Raw genomic sequence first — 13,317 nt, 5'->3', positions numbered from 1 at the left:
TGTTTTTCTGCTAAGGGGACAGGACAACTTCACCGCATCATTTGACGGGGCCATGTACTGTCAGATCTTGGGTGAGAATCTCCTTCCCTCAGCCAGGGCATTGAAAATGGGTCGTGGATGGGTATTCCAGCATGACAATGACCCAAAACATACGGCCAAGGCAACAAAGGAGTGGCTCAAGAAGAAGCACATTAAGGTCCTGGAGTGGCCTAGCCAGTCTCCAGACCTTAATCCCATAGAAAATCTGTGGAGGGAGCTGAAGGTTTGAGTTGCCAAACGTCAGCCTCGAAACCTTAATGACTTGGAGATCTGCAAAGAGGAGTGGGACAAAATCCCTCCTGAGATGTGTGCAAACTTGGTGGCCAACTACAAGAAACGTCTGACCTCTGTGATTGCCAACAAGGGTTTTGCCACCAAGTACTAAGTCATGTTTTGCAGAGGGGTCAAATACTTATTTCCCTCATTAAAATGCAAATCAATTTATAACATTTTAGACATGCGTTTTTCTGGATTCTTTTGTTGTTATTCTGTCTCTCACTGTTCATATAAACCTACCATTAAAATTATAGACTGATCATTTCTTTGTAAGTGAGCAAACATACAAAATCAGCAGGGGATCAAATACTTTTTTCCCCCACTGTATATGCCTCTTCTTTGTGTGTGTAGATCTTTGTTTTGGAAGCACTGTGGGCGAGCTGTCATTTACTTCTACATGTGGCTGCATCGCATAGAAATGACTTGTTCCGGCAATGATGCTGGGAAATTGTAGATGTGCGGCAGCTAAGAGGACGAGGAACCTCTTCGCGCACTACACACATGGATTTAGTATCTCTTGTGTCCTGCTCCCAGAGATCAACCAAGTACTATTTACCAAGCATTGGCTCAACTGATTCACTCACCTGTGAGGAGAACCATCCTAATTTCATTTGAACTAGACCTCCTGTCACTATTAGACATTGTGACCACGTGCATTTGCCTGTTGTCTTTTCTTTGTAGATGTTGTCTTACACAGTCTAGTGCATTTTAGAGTAGAAGAACACCCACTACAGATACACATGCTTGTTAGAGCATCTCGAAGACAAGGTTATGATTATGATTATGTTTTACTATTGTAACATGAAGTGATGAGAATTCTATTGTCGATGTCAGGAGCCCAGGCTTTTGCCGTAGATGGTGGAGTTCTCAGTCTCCGGACCACACGATTTTAAGATTGCATTCCTAAAATTGCATTCCACTGCGACACTTCTTTCTCTATATCGGTTGGCTATATTTGTGACCAGGGTGGGATCCTTTCGATACACCTATGGGGCCTGGGCACACTCCTTCTCCTAGAGAGGAGGAATACTGAAGCATGCGTTGATGACAGTCTCCATCAGAGGTCCAGCCTTTTGGCGTAGATGGTAAAGCTCTCATTTCTAGACTGCAACGTCCAGGCGACACTATATTTAGATACTTTAAATACTGCCTGAGACACCTTTGCTATTTGTCTCTGTGAATCACTATTTGTGATGGTGTTCTTTGTTCTAATGTATATGCATAAAACATACATTATGGAAAACATGTCTCACTCAGTCATAGTCAGTAGAATAATGAATGGATGGACCAGAATTTGGGGACGTCATCTTTTAGAAAGTTAGTTAGGCTAATAATTTAAACCACCTAAATCTATTCTCATTCTGAACATTTAATGTTTGAAACATAAACATTCATTTCCCAACTGCTTTTTCTATAATTCTACAGGCTCTATTATTATCCATACCTTATATTCCAATGGATCCAACATTATGCATGCCCACCACGGTATTGGGCAGCAGCTATTTGAGAACTCATCTGGTTTAGAAATCAAACTATGGTCATCTTGCACATAGTATACAGTACATTGTGCCTAGCTGTTTTTAGAGAAGTATTGCAAGCTATACTATATGTGTAGGATATGCTGTGTTGGCTAATATGCATATGCGGCTGTCATTTTTAAACCTCCATTCTAGCATACATGACACACACATCTATCTACATACATGCTTTTATTTGGGTTTGCAAAGTATATGATTTAATGTTTCTTTAAGCCTGCAGCTAGTTACTTGAAATGAGACAAATAATCATGCCAAAACATGGTTTGAAAATGTAATTCACTGACAGAGATTGCTAATGAAACACTAGCCTCCTGAGCAGGCAAATTGACATGTACAGTAGCTGGCTAGGCTAGTCAAACTAACATTGGCTAGCTTTCAATAAATTGGCTAAATGGTCAACGGAGTTGCGTCTTCATACGATCAAGACAATTCATATTGCATGCTGCATATTTCAAGTGCATTAGAAAACATATTTATCTTATTTCAGTCTTTGGGAGCTCATCACAGACAGACAGCAGCTTCAGTTTTCACCAGGCTCTGTTTACATCTTAGAAGCAGGCCATTGGCTGCATTCATCACAAGGGGTATGTACAGGAGTTCTGATTGGTTCGAGGTTTAGCAGTTCGGTGTTGAAATATACCCTTTCATGATAAAATGTGCAATAATTGAAGGTGCTAATAAATGTTATAGTCATAAATGTTTTACTGTCATATACAAAAAAAATCAGCTCCTCCCTCGATAGGGATTGATCAACTTCGTTTTTTTTCGACCCACAATCTATTATACTGATTTATGACTTTATCTTGGCATATAATGTAACAAAAAAAGTGGATTAAATGTTTAGAAGCTGAATATCTGATTATTCTTTTGTTTCTTTGCCAGGCCTTGATTTGGAGTGAAAGCCAGATGTGACTATTTACTCGACTAGGCCTATGCATTGAATTGAGATGATTACTCACAGATACAGTATGTTAATCACACTGTATCCTAATTCACTTCTACCCAATAGCCGCATGGGAGCTCTCATAAGCCATTGAGATAATGCACAACTCCCACCTTTTCTCTAAGCTCTCTGTGCTCACCCTCATTCACACATGCTTCATAATGGGATTGTGATTGATATTCTTATTGTTGCAGCAATTTACTCCTATTCACATAATGACCGAGGTCTTACTAATCGAATAAATAAGCCAGTCTTTGTACGCCAATCATCACCTCATGCGCATCTGTCTGGTCTAATTCAAGAGCCTTTGTAAGATTTTGGTAAGCCCCGGACAAGTTTTAACCACATCAGACTCAAAATAGCCGATCTAGCATGTCAACACCTTTTAACTTTCTTGTTGTTACACGCGCAGGGACATTAGTTTCATAACCCCATGGCCTTAATAGGAAGATAATCTCCAGACTCTAGCTTTTCAACACCTCATCTCTATTTCATCATATCTCAAGTCATCTCTATTTATGTTAGCTATATGTGTTTATCCAGTGTGGTGGCAGTGTTCTTGGGAATGGGAATAGTGAGTGGGCAGCCACTTAACACTCAACTACAGCTAGGAACTCCACAAAGAGCTATTGTGACTACATGTGATGTGACGGGAGCTTTGAATAACACAGTGAGTCACCTCTTCTCACACCTGTTTGCTAGCAGCGGTGAAGAGGCTCCCTCACCCTCTTTCTGCCTCCCTCCTGAGGGACATTAGCCAACTACTAGCTTCGGCTCCCAGGTCTCGCTCATGTTGGTGAAAGCCTGGTAGAGGCTAGCCAACTACTGTTCTCTCTGTGTTAAAGTTAGTCCCAACGGGACGACATACAAACAAGACCACCAGACAAGATCATTTCAGGCGTATCCATATTTTTTTTGACACATTCTTGTCAGTACTCTACAGTTAGTTGTAATTTCTTTGTCAACAGTATAGTCACCCAATGATACATTGGTTGTTTCAAAATGGATGAAATGACAAAGTAGCAAAAACAATCTTCTAGTGACAATAAGTAGCAGAGTTGTATCATTTTCTCAATGATATACTGTACCACCGTTTCAAATCGTGACATGAAATTAGATCACCATTTGGTACAAAAATATCAGGTCACATTAATTCGCTGACTCATAGTGTGGGCTATGCTGTATTCAGACCGCCACACTCGTTATACTGCTTCTCCACTGTAGTGTGTTATTAGAGGTAACAGGGAAGACATGATAAATTGGCTTCTTTTCTCTACGGCTTTTTCGGAATAACTAGCTAGGTATGGAGACATTCGGCACTAAAGCTCGCTGTGACGTAAATCTGTAGGAGTCTGTCTCACTAGCACCATGTATAATTTGAGCATCTTCTTCGGTGCGTTCAACAAGGCGTGTGAAGAGGCGTATGTCGCCCCTGCTCCAACCCAATGCATAATGTAGACTCTGATCTGAACAGTTCTGCTCCTCTCTCTCTCTGCTCATTACTGCTTTCTTTCACCCAAACTGGCTCTCCTTTTCACAGATCTGTCTGTTTCTACTTCTCCATTTTCTCTTTCGCCCAACCGGCCCTTCCCCCCCCCCCCCCACAGATCCGTCTCTCCCTTGTCTCTCTCTTTCTAGTTTCAGAATAGAACGAGAACATAACACCTCTGTCATGGAAAGAATGAGAAAAAGGCCCTGAAATAACCTAGAGAGAGACTTGCTTTTCATAGCATTAATATGAGCATGCTGGCCAGGTCCAGATAGATATGGACAAAAGAGTGATACTTCATTGTTAGAGTCCGTATGCTGCTGCCTTATGGTGCTTCAACATAGTGTGGTGAAACAGCAAGATAACAGCCCTCGGATAATACGCTCTAAATTGGAATCTCTAAAGAATAGAATTCTGTTTTTCATTTTGGTTAGAATAAATAGATATCCATTAGTTTGTAATGGTGCTGCTGTGCTGGGTGTTATTGTCCATTGCAGTATGTCTCAAACATAGCAGATAACAAGTTAGAGGAAGCAGTGCAATAGAAAACCCATTACAGCTGATGAACATAACAAGTCTGTAGCCATAACCACTCAGACAGAAGCATGATATTTAGACAGTGTTTCTGTTTGCCACATTCAGCTGTCTCTAAAAGTCTTGCCTGCCTTTTAATAAGGCTGTCTCCCCTTATAGATCGATTGCGGTTTCTTACACACAGTGGAAATTCAGGATTTTTCTTAGAAGGCTATTTCCCCTCTAGGTGTTTTCTCTGAAAAGCAGGCGAGCGGTGGGTCTTCTTGATCAAGATGACAGTATAGGGTGTTTGTAGTCGTGGTGATGAGCAGTTTGTTGGCTAGCTGTTATTCGCTAGTGATATGAAGAATACCATAGGGTAGTTTGAAACCACTCAGCTACAATGTCTTTGGGTAGCTTTCTGTATTCTGTAGTGTCACCATGGAAACTGCCTCGGTAACCGTAACCACCAGATTCCAGCAGTAGCTACAATTGGTCGCGATCCAGATGTGGGTGAAGGAGACGCGCACACAAACACACTCATGCACGCACGCACATAGACACTGCCTGATGAACCAGCATGCATCAGAGAAGAGTGGGTGGCGGCAGGCAGAGTTCTCTTACAACGGAACCTCGTCGCGGTATAGGTTGGTACTTCAGGTCAATTATTCTCCTGCGATGGACAGCTTGATTAAGTAGGGCAGACGTACTGTATTTCATTGTCTCTACAGTTAGGAAACAGCTAACTTTCTGCACACTGAATGCCACTGCACTTCCTTCCCCTTCGCAGCTTGATTGGATGTGCGGTGTGTACTTGACATATTCTGAACTGATGTGGTCTGGCCAGGCTTTAGTCCATGGGGTCAATTATTCTCCTGGTATTGAGTTGGGATGGGGTATTGTAAATTTCTCTATTTGTTCAATTAAAACCAATGTATTTTTAGAGGAAGTCCTGATTTCTTGTGACTGTCTCTCTGGCCAGTCAATCAGTCTGACTTATGTATACATAGGTCTAGGCCTATCTGTCCACGCTGGTCTCTGCCAGGCGGTTGTTCATGATGCCCAGGGCGCCCACCCCTCCGGAGAAGCCATTGTGGCCGTGGCGGGAGCTGGAGCCTGACTGGCGAGGGTGACCGTTAGCCATCTCTGACAGCTGCTTCTGCATGATGGCCAGGTTCACCTGATGAATAGAGAGAAACTAATTCATTACCAAATAAATGTAGAACAAGCGCTGGGTACAGCAATATAGCAGTAAAAATAAATCTAATGATACAGCATCAACATTTCCTGGAACAACCACATGGGCAGGAACCACGATTCGTTTGCACTTCACTTATGCAAATAAATGGCCCGGATATAGAGGATCAGGGTACCAAACACTCTGCAGGATCTGGATCTGATATGTGAACACGCCTCAAGTATTTCACATCTGCCCAAAGTCTTATCTGGGAACAGCCGTAAACCGTAAGTAGTGGACGCATAAATGTTCATGTCTTCTCCTCACCTTATTGGCAGCCAGGAAGTCTTTCATGGAGATCATCTCTCCAGACATCCTCCGTCCGTCCGCCTCGCTGTCGTTGACCGCGTCCGTCTCGATGGACAGGTCCCGCCTGACCCTCAGGTGTCCGGGCACTACCACGTTCCTGCGGGGGTGTCTGGGGTGCGGTTGGTGGCCCCCCCTCCCTGGGCAGCGACATGGCACCTCCAGCCTTCTCAGCAGCCAGTTCAGCACCTCAAAGTCCCAACATAAATGATCAATGGCGATGCTATAATAAAAAAGTCTTGGAGACTAAGCTTACATGACATTTTTCTGAATACATTTTTTTTTTTTACGATACCAAAATGAATGGCTACAATAATAACTTTTATTCACAAGTGCTTTTCAAAACACCCAAAGTCACTACTTTACTTAATAAAATGAGCAAGATGAATACAGTAACAATAACAACAATCCCACCGCGTTGATGATGATGCAGGCCATTATCAGGTCATTATTGTCAGAGTTTTTTCTCAATGACTTAACTGGTTAAATAAAGGCAATAAGATCTGAAGTATAATAAGTTTATACCTGTTTGATGACGATGGAGATGACGTTGAACAGGGAGTAGATACAGCAAACTCCTGTCAGAATAAACAGGAAGTTACCCACCCGGTACGCCGTCTGGTTCTCATTCCCCTCGTCGTACGCAAACATCTGGCTGCTCACCATGTCCCCAAACCCAATGGTGCTGAACGCTACGAAGCAGTAGTACAGAGAATCCAGGTAGCCCCAGCCTTCTACAGCAGAGTACATGGCCGAGGCACAGCAGGATACCAAGATGGCGGCGGCGCCCAGGATCAACATCACACAGTACACCGAGGGCTTCCACCCAGCCAGCCCCTCCCCCCTGCCGCCTCTTCCGGCCCTGCCGCCTCCACCGCTGCCCTCAGAGAGGCGTCGGCGGCCATTTTGAGGAAGCGCGGCCTTGCGAAGATGGCGACGCTCGTGGCAGGACTTGAGGACGAAGGCGATGACGGTGATGACGCGCTCTAGGAAGAGGTTGAAGAACAGGATGGTGGAGGCACAGCCGATCAGGCCGTAGAAGATGAGGAAGATCTTACCACTGATGGTCGCTGGCGTGGTCATTCCAAACCCTGAGGAACATCAAGATGGAGGGATATGTTATTATAAAGAAAACAATACAGGTCAAAACTAGTAATTATGTTTTTGCTTGAATTTATCACCAATTACACCATGGTTGGATAGATAGTGGAATCATTACCATTAGAAAACAGTGTGACAAAACGATACTGAATCACACTGAACAATGCAGTATGATTTGTAGTTATATTTCAAATCCTGTTTATTCACAATCCTAAATCAGTCAGCCTGAGCATAATGTATACTGTCAGCTTTCACAGACAGGTGGAAAAGCACGTTATAAGTTGAAACAACGCTCACACAAGACGCCCCAAATAGAAGTGTCAAGCACGCACACAAACACGACGGCCTTGCTCTGGCTTTTGGATTGTGTGCGCGTTTTAGCATCTGTACAGTAAGTAAGCTCAGAGTTTGTTCAACGCTGACGGTTAATTGGTTGTTAACAAGCACACCGTCCCTCCCTCCCTCCCTCCCTCCCTCTGCCCTGAGTGGAGTGAAGCACCATTCAGTCACATGCACAATGCCTCCTCAGCCACTCACTCACCTACAGGGTTGCTAATGGTCACAATAATATTATTATTCTTGATTCTTCGCCTTCTCTCTTTCTAGGCATCCCCTCATCACACTCTTTATAATTCTCTCTAATTGACTTCTCTCTCACACACTTAACCCTCCCTTTTTACTTCTCTTCCTCTTTACCTTTATTTTTCTCTCTCCTCCTCCCTCTCTCTCTCTCTTTACCATCCTTTATCACTTCTCTCATTCTCGCACCACCCCTTTATACTACACTAGGAATGCCTACTTTCAGACCAATGGAGGACCCACAGAATCACACACACACACAGCTCTTATCTGATGGACAGAGTGAGCTCAGCTGTGATGAATCCCATGATGAGTCCATCCAATCCAGCCCTTGACTACATGCTCTCTCTGTTCCATTTCACACTGCATTTAACAATGAGCAGGCAGAGGTGAAAAGGGATCTCTCCATTTACTGGCTGCCCCCCCAAAGAAAAGTAGGGCATCCTTTTGTCCCCTTATCTAAGTACAAGAAGTATGGTTATATATACTACTATATTTGAAATTACAGAACAGAAATGTCCTGTATTTAGAATATCTGTACTGAATACAAATGCATTAGCTAAATTCCTCGAAATCCATTTATTTTCTTTCTTGACATGTAATAAAGTAATCTAGAGGCATTAAGGCTTTTAGCTGTGTTGCTTAGCTACAAAAGAGCAGAGATAAGACTGGCTTGTGAGCCATAAAGATCCCCTCTTCACCAGGCTTTTGTTTGCCAACACAGTCTCATATCATTCAGACTGTCACGGTTGTCGTAAGAACGGGACCAAGGCGCAGCGTACGTAGAGTTCCACATCTTTAATATCAAGTGAAACTTCAGCAACACAATAAACGACCACGGTGCACATGTACAAACACAAAATAATATCTCACAAACACAGGTGGGAAAAATAGCTACTTAAATATGATCCCCAATTAGAGGCAACGATTACCAGCTGCCTCTGTGAACCAAACGAAAACACCAACATAGAAATTTTAAACTAGAACACCCCCTCGTCACACCCTGACCTACTACACCATAGAGAAACAAGGGCTCTCTATGGTCAGGGCGTGACACAGACAGAGGGAGAGAGAGAGTTGCTGGAGTTTCCTAGTAATTGGCACTCCAGGCTGCACTAATTTAACAGGGTTTCATATTGAAACCAATTACATGACACACAATAAGACTAATTCAAACTTTATAGGCATGCATATTGAAGCATCATTTAGTTGGCTGTGATTGTTCTGGTTGTGGAATAATTGAATGGTATTCATAAGAGCATGACATCCCTATAGCCTAATTTTCCTTTAAAATTACTTCTAAAAACTACACGTTTTGGAATGCTGAAAAATATGAATTGCTATGTAATTTTGTCAAGTAAGTTAAATATAAAATTGATTATCTCCAGCTTTCATTCATGGTGTTGGATATGATTTGTGTCATATGTGATAATGAGAGAATCTATAAGCTACATAAAATATCACCTATGGTCGAGACCACAGTCCCCACGAAGTAGAACGCGCCGGTAAAGTCCCACCGAGGTCTGATAGTGTCCACGCGAATCCCGGCCAAGTTCGCTTCCTCGTAGTTCCTCAAGAAGTTGTCCAGCTCTTTCTTGCTCAGGTTATTCTTTTGGCTAAACTGTTCAAAACGCTGCGCCCAGCGGTCCTTCGCCTCTGCTTCCATCGGCTGTTCCAGTGCAGAAAAGACAGCGGCACCGCAGAGGAGGTATAGGATTATAAACACCGCTAACATTAGGAACCTGGCGTTATCCTCGTTGAAGGGACCAAAGCCACAACAGCAGCCGCTCCGGCAGGCCATAATGTAGGCTTGTCACGGTTCAACAGGTGCTGGGAACGCGCCGCATCGTTTTATTATGTAACAAATTACACACTCCTCATTATCCATCTTAATGTTTATCGTGGAAAATAACAAACAGGTTCAGGATAGAAACTCTGGTGAAATAGAGTCGGAGGCTGCGGGGATAGAGAGCAGAGATAGCCAGAGAGAAAATGAGGAGAGTTTTCCTCGGAGATTCAACAGCTGGTCACCTGTCATTGTGAAAATTCATCGAAGAACAAACACAACAGTAACCATCAACAGTTGTTAAGGCTCTTTGGCCATCAAGTCCAAATGTCCGTTATTATTTTCCTTTACAATAAACATATGGTGTTATCCTTCACCTTTCCGCGCTTGTCCAAAATAAACAAACTCATTTTCACCTCTCTGTTAATATAGTTAAAATGGTGTTAACCAAAAAGGCGCACAGTTGAAAAGTGGCTTTGAGCGGGTGTGCAAACGAAAAAATAAAATCCACAAACCTTTGGCTGGGGCTGGATAGCAAAATAGTTTACGACGCTGCGTTCAATGCGCAACCTCCCTTCGTCTCAAAATACGCCCCTCTCGCAGAGCGCGTTAAGAAGAAGGTGCTTTCGAATAGCTCACGTTGAATAGAATTTGTCTTCAAATGGTGTACTCTGTATGAACCCAAGGAAAACCGAAGGCTGTTAGATGTTTTGTCTGTCTGCAACAGTGCGCGTCTAACTGACCTCCACATCAAGAGGCGCCGAGGGTATCGACTGGGCTACACACTGAACAAGCCTCAGTCACAAACTCACCCACCCACACACACCTACTCCTCTTTTCTGGTCGAGACCAAGTGTAACAGGATTGAAGTTGGGAAAATATTAGGAGTTTTGTAAGTCCTTTAGGCCTATGCATGAAAGCAAAATGTAATCAACATCAAGCTATACACTTCAGCTTTAACTTCAACTTAAAAAACATGAGCAACTGTGAATTTACAAAGTGATAAAGTCAAGAAAGATTACATATGTATTACAAATACATTCCTGAGTAATTACTTTAAAGACAACAACCAAATGGAAACATTCTTAGACTATCAAGTGAATCAAGATACTGTCTGGTCACCATGTGACTTGATCAGGCTGCATCAATGCTAAGCATGATTCCAACATTTGGGCAGTCTCCTGCTGTGCTGCCCATTAAATAATGGGGCTGTGATGTCTTCTGCCATGAATCAATATGACGTGACCTTTCAGATCCAGGTCTGAACATTCATGTGTTTGCACAGGGACATCAAGGGACAAGCTGAGCAAATGTCACTACCATGGAACAAGCTGTAAAAATTCAATATGCACATCAGATGGAGATGGACAACAAAAGGCTATTTTTAAAATCTCTGTTAAAAAATAAATCCTGTTTTGAATGTTTAGTGAAGTTAATCCTAACATTGCTGGTGTATCTGTTGTAGCTCACAGTTTGAGGGGCAGAGAATTTCAGCACATTGGACAGTTACAGCACATGTACAAGTGCATTCGAAATGACTTATTTGCATATCCCACTCCCCCTGAGACACCCTCGGAGAGTGGGGTGAGAGCCAGGGATCAGCCATTATTGACAGCAAGTACCTTGCTCAAGGGCACATCAACAGATTTTTCGCCTAGTTGGCTCTGGGATTTTAACCAGCAACTTTTCGGTTACTGGCCTCCTAACCGTTAGGCTACCTGTCGCCCTTGTTGTGCAGTTACAGAAGAAAAGCCTATTTTGTTGTTTAGTTAACCCTAACATTTCTAGTATAATTGGAACAATGCATTTCAGCTCATACTTTTGGTCAGTACCCCAACATTACTGGTGTAACTTTGGTAAACGATTTGAGGGTAGAGCATTTCTGCACCACGGACAGCTTAATAGATAGACCCTACTTGTGGCCAGACTCGGCTAACCTAACGTAGCAAGCGTTCCATTCAAGATGGCGTAGCAGTGCAGACATGGTTTGTCCTCCTCCCCTGTACATTTTGTCTTTTTTGTCTTTTTTGTATATATTTCAATTTATTTTCAATCTCTTTTCCATTTTTAAATGAAATATATCTTCCGGTAACCCGCCTCACCCAATTTGATACGGATCCGCTATTTTTAGACCTTTTAGCCAGAACCTTCATCAGTAGCTAGCTATCAGAAGCTAACCAGCTAATTAGCTACTAGCTTTTTAGTCATTGTCAGCTACTGTTAGTGGCCTTTACTTTCGGCACAGACACCAGCCACTTTTAGCCTGGATAACACTTGCCAGCCTGCCAGTATCAGACTGTTTTCTCCACTACAACGCTGGATTCCTGCCGTAAGCCCTGGACCATTACTCCTGATCATCACAGCTAGCTAGCTGTCACTGAGTGGCCCAGCCCCGAAGCTAGATATGAGCCAGGCCCACCTCCCGGCCCGCTCAGTGATCACTCGGCTACACAGCTGATGCCTCCAGGACTCTTCCCCAACACGGCTAGGACTCCACTACTCCACCGGATCCTTGCCGTAAGCTCTGGACCTTTGCATCGGATCATCGCTGCTAGCTAGCTGCTACCGAGTGGCTATAGTGGCTAAAGCCCCTGTCCTGAAGCTAGCACCAGTTAGCCGCGAGCAAGGCGCTTCTCCCGGCTAGCAAACAAAATGATTACAACCACAATAACTCTTTCGCCAACTGGCCTGGACCCTTTGTCGACATGAAGCCCCGCCGTTCCACCACGACTGGTCTGCCGATGTAACTCCATCCGCTGTGCCCACAACTGGCCTTTGCCGGATGTCAGAGCAGGCGCTTCTACTAGTCCCGGCCTGCTAACTTTAAACGCCGTGTCTCCCGCTTGCTAGGCAGTGACGACTACCCAGCGGCTTCCCTGTTTCATCTATTGCTGTTCACTGGACCCTATGATCACTTGGCTACATAGTTGATGCCTGCTGGACTGTTCATTAATCACGGTACTCCATTTTGTTTATTTTTGTTTATCTGTCGGCCCCAACCTCGAACTCAGGCCCTGTGTGTAGTTAACTGACCCTCTCTGCCCATTCATCGCCATTTTACCTGTTGTTGTTGTCTTAGCTGATTAGCTGTTGTTGTCTTACCTGTTGTTGTCTTAGCTAGCTCTCCCAATCAACACCTGTGATTGCTTTATGTCTCTCTCAAATGTCAACATGCGTTGTTGATAAGGAAATTTATATGTTTAAGGTAATGGCCTGGTATGGCTCTCAATCAGGGACAGCTGTACATCGTTGTCGCTGATTGGGAGCCATACTTAGGTAGCCTGTTTTCCTTTGGGTTTTGTGGGTGGTTTATTTTCTGTTTAGTTCATGTTAACCTGACAGAACTGCTGGCTGTTGTTTTCTTGTTTTGTTTATAGTGTTGCAGTATAATAAATACAAATATGAGCACTAAACACGCTGCACCTTGGTCTACTCCCTTCGACGGCCATTACAGCATGCCCCTTTAAAAGAATGTTGAACTAAGAACAGATATAGCCCTTGGTTCACTGC

The 13,317-nt window shown here is 43.5% G+C and overlaps 1 protein-coding gene across 1 annotated transcript; it reads right to left on the bottom strand.

The window, feature by feature from the left end:
• Positions 1-1,998: 1,998 nt before the first annotated feature.
• LOC106571674 (potassium channel subfamily K member 13-like) lies at positions 1,999-10,603 on the bottom strand. The gene is made up of 4 exons (XM_014145010.2): positions 9,486-10,603; positions 6,867-7,432; positions 6,303-6,530; positions 1,999-5,978 (listed from the first exon to the last, which is right to left on the bottom strand). Exons 1-4 carry the CDS (start codon positions 9,820-9,822, stop codon positions 5,817-5,819), a joined length of 1,293 nt encoding a protein of 430 aa, XP_014000485.1. The 5' UTR covers positions 9,823-10,603; the 3' UTR covers positions 1,999-5,816.
• Positions 10,604-13,317: the final 2,714 nt, after the last annotated feature.

This window comes from Salmo salar, chromosome ssa15 (assembly GCF_905237065.1).
Source record: "Salmo salar chromosome ssa15, Ssal_v3.1, whole genome shotgun sequence".
NCBI classification, from domain to species: Eukaryota; Metazoa; Chordata; class Actinopteri; order Salmoniformes; family Salmonidae; genus Salmo; species Salmo salar.
The sequence above is the reverse complement of the archived record's forward strand: the minus strand, read 5'-3'. Positions and strand labels throughout refer to the sequence as shown.